This window comes from Pelodiscus sinensis, chromosome 16, assembly GCF_052426305.1.
Source record: "Pelodiscus sinensis isolate ZL-2025 chromosome 16, ASM5242630v1, whole genome shotgun sequence".
NCBI lineage: Eukaryota > Metazoa > Chordata > Testudines > Trionychidae > Pelodiscus > Pelodiscus sinensis.
The window spans coordinates 7,784,528-7,800,626 of record NC_143067.1 but is presented as its reverse complement, the minus strand read 5'-3'; the positions used below and the strand labels follow the sequence as shown (position 1 = coordinate 7,800,626).

The window sequence follows — 16,099 nt, the reverse complement described above, 5'->3', positions numbered from 1 at the left end:
CCCAGAACTGGACACAATACTCCAACTGAGGTCTTATCAGTGCAGAGTAGAGTGGAAGAATGACTTCTCGTGTCTTGCTCAAAACACTCCTGTTAATTCCTCCCAGAATCATGTTTGCTTTTTTTTTGCAACAGTGTCACACTGTTGACTCATTTGTAGCTTGTGGTCCACTATATCCCCTAGATCCCTTTCTGCCGTATCCTTCCTAGACAGTCGCTTCCATTCTGTGTGTGTGAAACGGATTGTTCCTTCCTAAGTGGAGCACTTTGCATTTGTCCTTATTAAACTTCATCCTATTTACCTCAGCCCATTTCTCCAGTTTGTCCAGATCATTTTGAATTATGACCCTGTCCTCCAAAGCACTTGCAACTCCTCCCAGCTTGGTATCATCAACAAACTTAATAAGCGTACTCTCTATGCCATCATCTAATTCGGGGGAGGGGAATCTTTTTTTGAGTTGGGTGCTACTGACATGTCCCGAGTGAGGAGGAGAGGAGAAAGACACCATATCAAAGTCTTGGGGGGGCTCCAGGCTAGTGGATTTTGTGTACTCCAGCCCTGTGGTGGAGCAGCAGCATGGGCTCCCTAATGCTGGGGGCGGGGGAGCGGGGCTGAACTTTGAGGGTCAGATCCAGGCAAGCTAGAGGTCGCATCCAGCTCTTGGGCCTGAGGTTCCCCACCCCAACCTAAATCATTGATGAAGATACTGAACAGAACCTGTCCCCAAACTGACCCCTGTGGAGCCCCACTTGTTATGCCCTTCCAATGTGACTGTGATCCATTGATAACTAGTCTCTGAGAACGGTTATCCAGACAGTTGTGAACCCACCTTATAGTAGCCCCATCTAGTTTGTATTTCCTTAGTTTATTGATAAGAAGGTCATGCGAGACTGTATCAAATGCTTTACTAAGGTTGAGGTATACCACATCTACCACTTCCCCCTTATCCATAAGACTTGTTACCCTCTCAAAGAAAGCCATCAGATTGTTTTGACATGATTTGTTCTTTACAAATCCATGCTGGCTGTTCCCTATCACCTCATTATCTTCCAGATGTTTGCAGATGAATTATTTGCTCCATTATCTTTCCTGGCACAGAAGTTAAGCTGATGGGTCTGTCGTTTCCTGGGTTGTTCTTATTTCCCTTTTTATAGATGGGCACTAGATTTGCCCTTTTCCAGTCTTCTGGAATCTCTCCTGACTTCCATGACTCATAGTGCTGACCCGACCAAGTGATAAACCCGTGTATTGGAAGAGCACACACTCCAGAGAGGTTACAGTATGCTCTCTCCTGAAGTGGAGAGAACTCAGACACTGAGGAGAGTCGAAGCCTCCGGTTTCTCACTGGGAATGGCCAGCCACACCAATTTTGAAAAGATAGATTTCTGACTCGTTACTTAACTTGCCCTGCCATCTATCCCATCCCATCAGTGTTTCTGAACCCCCAGCACTGCCCTCGGAACCTGACTCTGAGCCACGGAGGGCCCTTTCTGCCACTGCTGCTCCAGATACTTGTCTGGTGGGTAATTTTTTGTTTCTGAGAAACAAAAGGGGAATTAGCCAGTTCTTCCTCACTAACAGGAAAGTTCTGTCTCTTCAGCGGTGCCACTGTAGTCTGGGTTGGCTCCTGGTTTTATAGGGCACCATGTGTAGTGACACACGGGGTCCCAGCTAGCTCTTTTCCTATCTACAATAGTGCCCAGCTGCCCCTAATGGCCTCTGGCCACATCTCAGCTGCCTCCAGCCCTCCTTCAGCCTCTTTCAGCCTCTGTGAGAGCTCCACAGCCGCTGACAGGTGGTGCTGACATGCAGGTGGATGTGGGAGAGACCACTTGGGAATTCAGTCTCAGCAGAAGAGTCCACTGGCCCCAAAGTCTGCTGGGACCTCGACAGAGGAGAGGGGCTGTTGCTGTGGCGGCTGGTGGACATGTGGGTCTGTGCTGTGCATCCCTTGGGAATGGAAGGGTCTGATGCAGTACAGGATATGCGGGGGTATGACTGCCTCTGCCCCGTCACATCGCATATGATGCATCAAGCCAGGGGCCTGTTTTGCTCTGTGTCTGGATTCAGAGAAGCCGCCTTGTCCTCTGCCCACATTTGCATTTTCTTTGTTCCCAAACCAAAAAGTGAATAAATATGAATGAAGGTAGCAAATGCCCCTGCTGCCTTTGTCCCTGGGACGGGCCTGTTTTCCCCACTGGCCCATGTCTTTTCTGTAATAGCTTATCCAAGCTCTTCTTTGCCATGGGAGAGGGTGGGTTGTGGCATGGCCTAGGGATAGGGTGTTTGCCTGCAAAGGGCAGGGGTTCAAATCTCACTCCCCTCCCAGGATAAGGTAAGGGAGGCTCGTGGGATTCTTCCCACCAGATGCTGCTGCCCTCCCCCCATAGAAAGGGTCTGCCATAGGGGGAGCCTGTTCCCAATGGAAAAGATGCAGCAGGCAGTGCTGAAAACACTCTGCTGATGAGCGTAAGACAAGATACTATACCTGTTGTTACCATGGGTCATCTGGTCGTTGGTTAAGGAGCGCGCAGAGCGTCTTGAAGAATTCTCATGTGTCCAACTCCAGTTGCTAAGTTTGGGGTACGCCTCAATCAGGACCTGCAGTTGCAGATTTTCTCCCAACTTTATTTCCTGACTGCTGTTCTGCATGGGCAGCAGACGTACATAACCTCGCTCTGAGGGGCAAAAAGAGCAAAGCCAGTCAGTGGCCATGTGTGCGAAGGGTGGGGTCATCCACAGTCATCCCTGGCAGAAGTGGTGCCCAGCTCCACTGATCTCAATAGCCCCCAACCTTGGGCATAGAGAAGCCTTTGCTGATCCTAGTTCCTCATGGGGCCCAGCTCAGCCTGGCCTGGGACAATGAAATTACTTTCTCTCCATGCAGAGCTGTCTCTTCCCAGTGTGCTTGCAGTTATTCTCAGAGGCTGGGGCATACCCAGATCACATTTGTATTAAAGTGCCATTGATAAAGGGTTCATAGCTGGCTAATGAGTTGTTACAGATTGTTCAACTCTAGAAGGATAATTGGTTGCTTAGAACTGTGGTTTATGATGCTCTTTCATACTGTCTGCTGGTGTTCTTATAACCATATGTGACATACACTTCTCGGCTGTGTCTACACTGGGCCACTTATTCCAGAAAATCAGCTGCTTTTCCGGAATAAGCTGCGAGCTGTCTACACTGGCCCTTGAATTACCGGAAAAGCAACGATGTTGAACTGTACAAAATCAGCCGCTATTCCGGAAAAACTATTCTGCTCCCGCTCGGGCATAAGTCCTTATTCCGGAACGCTGTTCCGGAAAAGGACCAGTGTAGACAGCACAGTAGTCTTTTCCGGAAAAAAGCCCCGATCGCGGAAATGACGACCGTGGCTCTTTTCCGGAAAAGCACGTCTACATTGGCCACGGACGCTTTTCCGGAAAAAGGGCTTTTCCGGAAAAGCAGCCTGCCAGTGTAGACGCTCTTTTTCTGGAAATACTTATAACGAAAACTATTCTGTTTTAAGCATTTCCGGAAATTCATGCCAGTGTAGACACAGCCCTCATGTCTGCACCAAGCATATAGCATCTATGCACCATCCTATGGGCTTAAATTGCAGCAAGGGAGGTGTAGGTTGGACATTAGGAATAACTTCCTGCCTGTCAGGGTGGTTAAATGCAGGAATAAGTTGCCTAGGGAGGTTGCGGAATCCCCATCACTGGAGAAATGTAAGAGCAAGTTGGATTGACATCTGTCAGGGATGATCTAGACGGTGCTCGGTCCTGCTGCGAGGGCAGGGGACTGGACTTGATGACCTCACAAGGTCCCTTCTAGTTCTATGATTCTAATTATAAGTAGAGCCTTAGACTAAAGTCTGACCCATCCATACCCGATATTGGAGAGAACACCTGGCGGGGTTATCGGATGAGGTGTTGGGAGAGTTGGGGAGGGGAGGAGCTGAACGCATTGCCTGGGTCAGCTAGACTAAAGAGTGATGCAAGCTGTCTCCCCACTGCACTCCCCAGGAGTTCCAGTCCATCCCCCTGGCCAAGGCGCTGCTCATCTGAGTCCTCCTTCCCCCAGCAGCACAAAACACCCCTGCTCTGGTCATCAGCTTGTTTGGACCCAGGAGCTTCAGAGTTAAAAGGATGAGCTGCTTCTTTTGGAGCTGCAGAAGTAGCTCTGTCAACTTGCATCTACAGTAGACTTTCATTCTCTGATGTGGCTCTGCCACTGGAAGGGGATACAGGCCCACCTTCTCCTAGGATGGGCCACACAGTCAGCTGTTTTTGCTATGGCCTCTGGTGTCTGACTAATTTTTTTAGAGGCTGTTTATTTAACTCATCGAAAGAGAGAAGATCTTCCCTGGCTTTGCATCTGACAGGACCCGACTAACTGAATAGTGGCACCCGCCCCTTTCCCCTTAAATCAAAACACCTACACTCCCCTTTTCTATCCACTGCAGAGATCTGGAATTGACCCACACAGGGCTAATCAAGGTGTCTTCAAGGACAAACCAACACCCGGACAAGTTTGGGGTGTTAGATGCAAATGAATGAGGGGAACGAGACTGTGCGTGTCTCTTGGGGTGTGTGTGTGCATGCACACACATTTCCGGATCCCACTTTTCTTCCCCATTCAAGAATTGCTCACCTACAACCTCGAGCACAGCTGAAGAATTACGGGATCCCACAGGACTGTTTACTATACAAGTGTATTTCCCACTGTCTCCTATGGTCACTGCTGGAATGTATAGGATGGAGGAAACGTGGTAGTCCTCATTGTGATAGCTGATGCTCTTGGTGGTGTTGACCTGCAGCCATAGGGAAGCAATGTTAGAGTAATTTGTTAGGGAACAGAAATCAGCATTAGTAATTACTGTCCCCTTCATCTTGTTTTCTACTCGACTAGACTTTGTCTAAGAATTTATATGGATCAAATGCAGAAAAGTGGAGATAAGCAGATACAGTTAATTGAAGTATTCAGGGTAGATACTTGTAGCATAGGTAGCCATACAGATTTCTTTACAGTTTTTGTCAGCCCTTTGATTGTGAGCTATAGTTACGTTGCATTATCTGAACAGACGGCTATATTTTGTTTGCTAAGATCATCTCCCATGCTAAGAAATTAACGACTCTAAAATAGGGATGTTAAATTGCATTTAATCAGCTAATTGAGAAGGTGATGGAATTTTTAAGCCGGCTCCCCCCAGCACCAACTCCTGCTCCTGCCCTTGCTGCCTCTCTCTGATAGAGGCAGCAAGTGTGAAGGGGGGAGGTGACGAGTCGAGTGACTACTCAGCTACCCGATAAGCATATACTTATCGGGTAGTCGACTAGTCGCTTACATCTAAAACAGTAACTACTATTTTATCTAGTCTAGGTTTTTAATATGAACTCATCAAAGTGTTATCTAGGTGTTATCTTTCTATAGGGACCCCCGGAAGTGTTATCTTTCTATAGGGAAGGATGTGTGCTTTGAAGCCAGGCCTACACTGGGGAAGAAAGTCAAACTAAGATATGCAACTCCAGCGATGTGAATAGTATAACTGGAGTCGATGTACTTAGCTTGACTTACCACAGTGTCCCTTACTCCTCACAACCCTGTGGAGTACTAGGGTTGACAGGGCACATCAGTGGTTGACTTAGTGCAGTGGTCCCCAACCTTTTGGGGCTGCAGGGCGCCCGGGGGCGGGGCCGCTCACACGCCAGGCACCCGACGACGGGGCCACACAGGCACCCAGGGGCAGGGCCGTGCACGCGCCTGGGGGCAGAGCCACCCATACGCCGTGCACCTGGTGCCGGTGCCACCCATGTGCCACACTCCCGGGGCTGCCGCTGCTCCTATGTCTCATGCCTAGGGGTGGGGCTGCCCATATGCCATGTGCCTGGGGCCAGCACCGCTCCTGTGCCACACACCCGGGGCTGGCGCCGCTCCTGTGCCACGCGCCCGGGGGGGGGGGGCACTCATATGCCACGTGCCTGGGGCCAGCGCCGCTCCTGTGCCAGGCACCCAGGCTGGTGCCGCCCATACACTGCATGCCCGGGGCCGGCACAGCCCTTGCACTCCATGCCTGAGGGCGGGTCCAGCCCTGATCACTCGGCAGGCACACAGAAATGGCCCGGCGGGCACCACGTTGGGGACCACTGACTTAGTGGGTCCTTACTAGACCTGCTAAATTGAACCCCCGTAAGATCGATCTCCAGAGCCATCGATCTCTGGGTAAATACAGACAAGGCCTTCAGGTGCTTGTTGTTTTATAACATAGGATGTTGAGGGGTTTACTGGGGAAAGGCTGTCTGGGAGAAGGGGGTTTACATTTCATTTTGAAGGCACTGAGGTTCCTGTTCAGCAAACATAGAGAAAAGAAAACCCGTTTCATTCTCTAGTACAGTGAGGCACCAAGAATGTGAATGTGTCTTAACCCTTTGTAAACTTGCCGTGACAAAGGGGAGAGGGGAAGGATGGCTGTGCTTAGGTCTGCAAGGTTTATGTACAATGTGGTGTCTAATCATGCGCTTCAGTACCGTGCTCCAGTCAGCTGCTACCACATGGAAGATTCTGTGAGTCAGGAATTACTCTTCCTATCCTTGTCCTCCCCTTTTTCCAAAGAGATCATATTCCCCCCTCCTCCCCCCAGGGACATAGGAAAACAGCTTACATTCTTAGCTGGATGGGCCCACTCTTCATGAAACTTATGGGAAGGAGCGGTTATTTTGCAGGTGATCTCGAAACTTTCTCCCTCTATTCGCACATGGTCCTTTTGCTCCACTGTGACGGAGACTGGCTTTGTTGTAGCTGAACAAAGGTAGAGACGGGCAAGGGTTAGTCACAGGAGCGCTTAAAGGCCTCTGAAGCCTTAGCAACCCCAAGGACATTTCTGCTTATCTCTTGTCACCATCCATTTAGATCCCTTCGCCATCATCGTCACCACCGTTATCATCATCGCTACCCCTCCTTCCCGCGCTACCACTTTCATCACCACTAGGTGGCTTAAAAGGCTTAAAGGGATGGGAATCTTCATCCCAGCTGCATGTTTTCCCGTCTGCCAGGCACATTACACTGCGGCCTCAGGGTTTGCAGCGATCCAGAAGGAAGAGCTGATTTCCCTTCACGGTGTGAAGCAGAGCAAAAGGGTTTCTGTGAGACTGTGCAATAAGAGAAGGGGGCAGAGGCCCTCTCAAAGGGAGTGTTTAAAACTAGGCTGGAAAAAGCCCTGAGAATTTAAAACAAACAAAAGGAAATTTTTCTTCACTCAGTGCACAGTCAACCTGTGGAACTCCTTGCCAGAGGATGCGGTAAAGGCTAGAACGTTAACATGGTTCAAAAAAGAGCTAGGTAAATTCATGGAGGTTAGGTTCATCAGTGGCTATTAGCCAGGATAAATAGGAATGGTATTCCTAGACTCTGTTTCTCTGGAGGTGGGTGACAGGGCAGGGATCACGTGATCATTACCTATTGTGATCCCTCCCTCTGGGGCATCTGGTATTGGCCACTGTCGGCAGAGAGGACACTGGGCTAGATGGACCTTTGGTCTGATCCAGTATGGCTGTTCTTGTGTTCTTATAATACATTGTCAGGAATGATCCGCCACTGGTAGAGGGATGGACTTGAGATCTGGTTTTTAAAGACATCTATGGGGATTAGGTAATCCATGGAATTTCAGTGGGAACTGTTCACCTAACTCCCTTTGGCACCTTGGAAAATTCCAGCCTCTATAGTCCAGTTGGTCTTTTCCCTCTCTAACTTCTATGACCTCTCCCCAAACTAGCGCCCCCGCAGGTGCTCCCAGCAGCGCTAACCACAGCTGCCTCCCCAGCAGGAACTGCCGCAAGAGGTACCAGAAACCTGTTACCTGTTAGAACAATCAGCCTGATTGTCTTTGACTTCTCCACTTTCCCGTTGATCAGGGCCTGGCAGCTGTAAGATCCTTTATCGGCTTGCTGCACATTGTAGATGGTTATGCCATCCTGAGCGCTGAAAGAAAACTTAGCCCCTGGTGGGACTGGAGAATTGTCCTTCAGCAGGGTAACATTGGCCCCATACTCGGGGTCAGTGATGAGACACGGGAGCTGGGCGTCCCGGCCTTCGCTCTTTCTAACGCTGAAGCGAGGGGTGTTCCAGACATTCTGCGGATCTAGCAATGGAAGCAGACAAACCGCAATCAAGCAAAGTGCATAGAGGTTGGATGGGATTCCAGCAGCAGGTACTTTTCAGTATAGATTCAGCGCTCTTTCAGTCATACGTTACTGCCTTGTGTTAAACTGCTCCTGCACCCAGCCCTGCTCCCATTGATAACCCTATGGCTCTTCGGTCCTGAAATCGTATTTAGCAGTAGAGATGCAGCTTATGGCACCTAAGGAGCAGAAACTGGACTAGTAGCATGAGTACAGGGGTGAGAGAATGAACATGGGGGCAGTTTGAGAGGCACCCAGTGAAAATTACCTTTTACCAGGGCTGCTGGTTTTATTGCTAAAAAGGCAAAGTGTGAGGATATTATCTGGTTGGCCAGTGAGGAGTCTGTCTTCAAGGCTGCCATGAATAGCATGGGGAAGCCCATGTTTTTCAAGCCATTAGGACAATCATTTCATAGGCCCGGTATTACGGGCAGGAGCGGCCCGAGGCTGCAGCAGCTGGCGCCCCAGGTGGAATGCGCGATCGGCGCCCCTGCTTGCATGGCCGTCAATGGAGTGACATCATCATCGGGCACCCCATGACATCATCATCGGGCGCCCCGGGCACCCTGGTAAAGGCGGTGTCCTAGGCAACGGCTGAGTCAGCCTATAGTCACAGGTCGCCCCTGCCCGCAGGGACACTATGCTGCATTCTTTCGCTGAGTGGTGGGAGCAGAGTTTTGTGGCTTGCAGTGCACTGTGGATTTTTGTCCTTGATGCCATCACTGTGCCACTGCCAGTGAAGGGCCTAAAACAGCAAACCTTACTGCTCTGGAGGACAGGGTCATAATTCAAAATGATCTGGACAAACTGGAGAAATGGGCTGAGGTAAACAGAACAAATGCAAAGTGCTCCACATAGGGAAGAACAATCCATTTCACATACAGAATGGGAAGCGACCGTCTAGGAAGGAGTACAGCAGAAAGGGATCCAGGGGGCTGTAGTGAACCATAAGCTAAATAGGAGTCAACAGTGTGGCACTGTTGCAAAAAAAGCAAACATGATTCTGGACTGCATTAACAGGAGTGTTGTGAGCAAGACACAAGAAGTCATTCTTCTGCTCTACTCTGCGCTGATTAGGCCTAAGTTGGAGTATTGTGTCCAGTTCTGAGCACCACATTTCAAGAAAGAAGAGGAACAAGAATGATTAAGAGCTTCAGGGGGTAGCTGAGTTAGTCTGTTACAGAAAAAAACAGCAAGAAAATGCTCTGGTAGTAGTTTATAGATTAACAAAACATGGAGATGGTCTGGAAAACATGAGCTATGAGGTAAGGCTGAAGGAATTGGCCTTGTTTAATTTGGAACAGAGAAGACTGAAAGGGGACATGACTGCTGTTTTCAAGAATCTAAAAAGGTGTCGGGGGGAGAGACGATTGTTCTCCTTGGCCTCTGAGGACAGGACAAGAAGCAATTGCCTTAAACTGCAGCAAAGGAGGTTTAAGTTGGACATTAGGAAACATTTGTCAGGGTGGTGAAACACTGGAATAAATTGCCTAGGGAGGTTGTGGAATCTCCATCATTGGAGATATTTAAGAGCAGGTTAGACAGACATCTATCAAGGATGATCTAGACAATGCTTGATCCTGCCATGAGGGCAGGGGACTGGACTTGATGATCTCTCAAGATCCCTTCCAGTTCTAGTATTCTATGATTCTATGCCTGGCAATGTGTAGTCATTAAAAGCTAGGTGAATCCCCCACCCTTCCCCCAATGTGTGCACGAGACTGTGTTTCTCAACAACTGATCCATGGACCAGTGCCGGTCCTTAAGATCTCCCTGACTCAGTTTAGGGAGACAGCAAGCTGGTTCCTGGTATCAAAAAAGCTGAGAAACACAGCGCTTGAGGAGTGTACTAGAAACAGCAAGGCTACGTCTACACTGGCATGATTTAGCGCAAATACTCTGTAATGCAAGAGTTTTTGCGTTAGAGTATTTGAGTAAGATAGCGTCTACACTGGCATGTGCCTTTGTGCAAAAGCTCCGATGGCCATTTTAAACATCGGGCTTTCTTGCTCAAGAAATTGATGTTGCCTGTCTACACTGGCCTCTTGCGCAAGAACAGTTGCGCAAGAGGGCTTATCCCTGAGTGAGAGTGTCATAGTTCTTGTGCAAGAAGCCCTGATTTCTTACATTAGAACGTCAGTGTTCTTGCGCAAGAACTTGCGGCCAGTGTAGACAGGTAGCAAGTTTTTGTGTAAAATCTTGCTAATGTAGACACAGCCCAAGTGAAACTTAGAGCTTGTTTTCATGAGAAAGTTATAGTGGGAGATGCTAAGTTATGAATTTATATGCCTGCTATTTTGGTACAGGACCCAGTGAGGTCACTCCAGTATATGTTCGGGTATCAGAGGATCTTTTCTAGTTTAGCTTATGGCATTGCAGAAGGGGTTTAAGCAAAACTGAAGCAAGCCATGGAATTCTGGAGTAGCTCTTTCCTGGCATAGTCAGCTCTTCTCATTTTTCATCCATAGATCTCTAGGCAAATTACAAAGGAAGGCGGAATGATTATCCCCATTTTACAGATGGGAAAACTGAGGGCTAGAGTGATGTGACTTGCCCAGCTCATCCAGCAAACTAGCGGGAGGCCAGGAATATTGCCCCCAAGCCTTCTGATCCCCGGTCCAGCACTCTATCCATGAGCTCTAAGTCTCCCTAAGGGCGAAGAAGAGTGTCTGCATGTGCAGGAAGGGAGAGTTTATACTAGTGGTATGGGTTTGGGTTAACCATCCTGATACAATTATATAGGTACATATAACCAGCAAACCTATCCCGAGAGGAGTAACAGTGAGCGAAGGAATGCCTTTAGCTACCTTTCACAAAGAGATGGATGGAGGCTGTTGCCGTGTCACTGCTGTTGGTATAAGAACACTCGTAGGTCCCCACGTCCCTGAAACTGGCGTGGGTGATCCGGAGAGTGCTGGTAGTACCGTTGGAGTGCACAATTCTGTTCTGTGTTGGGCTGACCCACTTCACACCGACATCCCCAGAGCAGTGCAAGCTGACGGGGTCGTCTTTGTTCACAAGCAGGGAGGTGACATTCGGCTGGATTGTCGGAGATGCCGAGCCTGCAAACAAGACAGATAGGAGGGGTGAAAAACCAAACAACGGCCAAGCCGGTAGCATCTCACCCCACCTGGCATGGAACAGCTGAGAAAGGGCATGAGGCAGAGGTGCCATGAAGTTTGGCTGGCCAGAATTGGACTTTTAGCTCATTCCATACACATAGCAGAGATTCTAGGCAGATATAATTGGCTGGTCTTTTTATTTGCATTTATTTGCTGAGGGGATGGATTGTAGGTTAGGAGAGTGTTTGATAGCAGAACATTTAGAGCCGTAGGTGTGTGGGTGACAGGGGATTCCTGCATTTGGGGAGGCAGGGCATGATGCTGTAAGTGTCCTATTAGTGTGGAGGCACAACAGCACCTGGACAGTGGTCCTACTGCCTGCTCCATCCCCAGGCTGGCCTGCACCCTGCTTTACCCCCTCCCCTCAGGCCCTCACTCCATCCCAGGTCATACCCCACTTCCCGCCCTCTCCCAAGCTCTCCCCGGTTAGGTGACAAAATTTGCTCTTTCACACTGATTAATCCAGGCTCCTGCAGTTTTTTGTTTTACTTAGATGTTCTTTTCCTATTGACTGGGATTTATTTGGCTGTGGAGTGGTAAGCACATTATGCAAATTGTGTCAGGACATAATCTTTCTCCTCTATTATTAATCCAGCATCAGTCAAAGCAGTTTTCTTTTGTTTACTTCCCTTTATGGAGTAAATTAATGCTAATTCTGGAACAAAACAGGAAAGAAATGTGCCAAATGGTTTGGCGCAGACTACCAGTTGGAAGACCTCAAAACACTGATTGTGTATCAAAACCTGTTTGGGAGAAACTTAATTTTTTGGTTGCTGAGTAGTAGATTCTGAACATTATGAAATAATATACTGTAGTGATGGAGATCAGATAACTCAGATCTGTCCGAATATTTTTCTTAGTGCTCAAAGAATTGTATAAACGTGAGAAAATATTATTCTTCCCATTTTACAGATGGGGAAACTGAGGCACAGACCAGTTAATTCACTTTGCCAAGGTCTAGCAGGGAGTAATTTACAGGGCCAAGAGCAGAACTCAATCCTCTTAACTCAGTCCTGTACCTGTGCACTGGGCCACACGATCTCTCAGCCTAATGATTACCATTTTGCAATGGGTCAGACAGAATTTTAGTTGCTATATTTGCCTTTAAGAGACATCATAGAACTAACTTCAACAGTTTGAGTAAAGGGGAACCTGGAACCTCCCTTAGCCCTCACTCTCAGAGACAAACACTTTTTATTTTTTATCTTTTTTGTCTCGTCAGCGAGTTCTTTTAGTCACTGCCTGTATTTATGGAGAAGGGGGGAAGTGAAAAATGAATCAGTGCTTTATGGGGAAAACACTGCAATAACACCCTCATGACAGGTTTTCTGATGGGGACAGGAAACACATTGCAAATGGCTATCTGTGCTGTCAGAGGTTGGCTTCTGCCCCCAATACGCAGGCAGCCCCTTTCAAGGGGTGGCTATTCTTCCACTTCTGCTTTTCCTCAGACACTAACCCCTTCCCCAGATCTTAAAGGAACACACATGCAAGTTAAAAAAAAACTACTCTTCCTGCATTGGCAAAGTGCTCCTAGTGTAGACATGGCAATTCTACAGGGAATTCAAGGAGCAGAATCCTATAGACCTGTTTGTGTGGGGAATCGGAAAGGACGGCCTATGGAACATTTAACATTTCTTCCCCTTGAGCTTTTTCTTGCTTTTTTTTTTGGTTGAGGTCTTATAGCAACAGGAAGAGCCCATTTAATCCCCAAGTAGAGACGGAAAAATCCCACAATCCTTTTGAAAGCCACATTTTCCATGTATCTGGTTTTCTGCTCCCTTCTATGCTAGGGTTCTGTAGGAGAGTATGAGAAGATCTGCTTGTGCATTGGTTTCTTGTCCAGCCCTCAGGGTGCCTTGCTGTCTCTGCATAGCCCCTGACTGTGGTTTGCTCGGTCAACTCTTAGCATTGCCCGTTAGCATTAAGGATATGTCTGCACTGCAATCGAGAGGTGTGATTGCAGCCCGTACAGCCATACCTGAGCTAGGTGTGATAAGGCAGATAAAGCATGCATCAGGCCCAGAACCCAAGTGGGAGCGGAATTGCAGGAGAGACATGTTAGGACAATAAATCAGTCCCTTCCTCCTTCTCTGCCACTAGCGGGGCTCTGGCTCAGGCATCTGTTTTCTCGCTGACCAGAATGCAATTTCACACGAAGCTAGAGAGTGTCACCCACCAACTTCCTCATTGCTGACGGTAATTGCTGGCCATTGGCTTCGCCACACAATAGTTGTGTAACAGTGACCTCCAGTTGCAGGATGAGGCCCATCCCCCTCTACTAGGGATGTTAGATCTCGGGTAATTGAGCAGTCAAGTAACCGCATTAATCTTATCGGTTACTCAACTATATTATAGTCCACGGGTGCGGGGCTGGCAGCCAGTGCAATCTGGCCCCCTTCTCAGGGAGCCTCCTGCCCCTCCGTGCTGCTGCCTCTGTATTAGAGGCAGCAGTGCGAGGTGGCAGTCGGGAACTGGTCCACAAGGGGATCCAGTTTAAAAATCAGCTCTCTGCGCAAATTGTCTGCCTGTTACCCACACTGCTGCCTCTGAAATGGAGCAGCACAGGGGGGCAGCAACCCCTGTCTGCAGGGGTCCGGGCTGGCTGTGGACAGAAGCTGTCTGGCAGCAGCCCCTGTCTGTGGGGATGTCCGAGTCTTGCCGAGGACAGAGGCTGCTCCATGGGTGGTGGAGCAGACTCTGCAGAGAGAGGCTGCTTTGTGGCAGTCTCCTCTGCCTGCCTTCCTCCCTCCCCCATCCTCCCCCCCACACTGCTGCCTCTGATAGAGGCTACAGTGGGGGGGGAGTGAGTGGAGGGGCAGGCGGCACCACAGAGACAGTGCTCCTCTCCTCCTCCGCGTGCTGCCTCTGATTCAGAGGCAGCAAGGGCAGGGGGAAATGCATGTAGTTGACAAGATTAACCAATAAGCCTAGGCTTATCGGTTAACCATATAGTCGACTACATGTCAACAGCCCTACCCACTACCATCCCGGCCATGACAATCAGCCAAGCCCTTTCTGGCTCAGCAGTTCCTGAGGCATTCACTAACCAGGGTCAAATGCAGCATCCTTCATGCCCAGTCTCTCTCCCCTCCCCATCACAGCTGTCCAGTCCGTGTCATGCTAACAGCCAGTAAGTTCCAGATGCCTCTAGTATCAGGAATAACTTAACATCCATGTCCCTCCCATGGCGTAACTCACATTCCAACCCTCACTGCCCAGTGGCACTATGTGTCCTTGTTAGGAACCCCTTGAAACTAGTGTGGACACTTGGCAAATGTGTCCCAGCAGGCAAGGTGTCAAACACTCTGGGCTAAATGTACAAAAGGCGTTAGACTCCTAACTTCTGCTTAGTTTCCTAACAGCCACTGAACTCAACAGAGGTTAGAAGCTTCACTCCTTTGGAGCGATCAATCTTCAAACATAGGTGCCTTAAAAGGGATTCCATATCCCACGCTTGGGTATGTAAACCACTGACCACTGCATGCAAGTGGGGCATCTGATGTGGAATTTGGCTATGTTTGGGAACTGGGCCCTAAATTATTAAAAATATCTGGCCCCCAGGAAGCATACCTCATGATCTAGCAGAGGCTATGTCTAGACTCCCAAGTTTTTCCGGGATACCTCCTGGAAAAACTCTGCCGCGTCCAGGGAACGCGTCTGCTCCTTTGACATTTTATGTGGAAGAGCAGACTTGCTCTTTTGGAAGTCCTGTCTTCCTCATTTCACGAGGAAGAAGGGCTCTTCTGAAAGAGGAGGCTTTTCCGAAATTTGGCCCATTGTAGACATTTCGGAAAAGCCTCTTCCGAAAAAAAAATTGGAAAAAGATATGCAAATTGCAAAGTGCAATTTGCGTACCTTTTTCCAAAAAAAAGCGGCAGGCTAGACATAGCCGGGGGACACTGCAATGCTGAAAGAGGAGTGAAGAAATGGACTCTTCCCATTCAGGCTGAAAACAAAATACAACCTTCTGGAGGCGTATGCAGGGATAATCCGGGTGCATACAAACCTAGGGATGCTTTGGGATTCGTGGTCCTAGGGGAATTCTGAATGAGTGTGGTAAATGCAGCTGTCAGAAACATCATGGGACAACTCCGGTGGGAAAAAAACCAGCAATCCTAATGAGATGGTTCCACCGGATGGGGATCTATATTGTGAACATGTCTGTGCTTCAAGTGGGGATCCTGACAGAGTTCACTGGGCTCCAGGCAACCTGATGTTTCCCCAGTAACTGCCTAGTCCACGTTATCCCAAGATCCCACCCTGCCCAGAGTTCCCAGCCATTCCTGTCTCCCCCTGGGACAGTCCCAGCTGCTCATGTAACCTGCACACCGGCTGGGTGTGGTGATTGACTATCCCAGGTAGCGGCACTGAGACCACTTCCAGAGAGAGAGAATGAGTTTGCTCTCTACAGCCCTAGCTGAGAGCCAGCTGGTTTTTAACTCCGGTCAGAGAGGCTCATGCACTAAGCTCCCGAGCTCCCGGGTTTGGTTGCTCCTGTCGACATGACACTCAGTTCCATGGAGAAACAGCACAGTTCATTCAAGCAGTGGGCGTAGCAGGGGAAGGGACTCTCCCACAATGTCACCATTGCGTGAAATGCAGAAAACTGTCCGCTGCCAGAGAGCTTCTTTTGCAAATGTCCAATCTGGGCTGGAGAATCCTGCTTGTGTCTCTTGGAGGATTGACGACACAATAACAGGGAACAGGCGGACCGTCCACATCAGAACAGGCGGACTAGACTCTTCTGTATCCCATCCACAGTGCCTGAGTTTGTACTTCCTTTGAAAGGCTTAACAATACTCTTGGCCCGTCCCT

The 16,099-nt window shown here is 49.0% G+C and overlaps 1 protein-coding gene across 1 annotated transcript in view; it reads right to left on the bottom strand.

Annotated features, from left to right (window-relative positions):
- Window positions 1–16,099, bottom strand: part of CSF1R (colony stimulating factor 1 receptor) — a 40,722-nt gene that overhangs the window by 22,385 nt on the left and 2,238 nt on the right. Inside the window, exons 2-6 of the mRNA XM_006138230.5 lie at window positions 10,967–11,221; window positions 7,838–8,119; window positions 6,644–6,780; window positions 4,636–4,795; window positions 2,489–2,678 (exon numbers count right to left, since the gene is read on the bottom strand). Coding sequence (XP_006138292.3) covers window positions 2,489–2,678; window positions 4,636–4,795; window positions 6,644–6,780; window positions 7,838–8,119; window positions 10,967–11,221 — 1,024 coding nt within the window. The remainder of the gene's footprint in view (window positions 1–2,488; window positions 2,679–4,635; window positions 4,796–6,643; window positions 6,781–7,837; window positions 8,120–10,966; window positions 11,222–16,099) is intronic.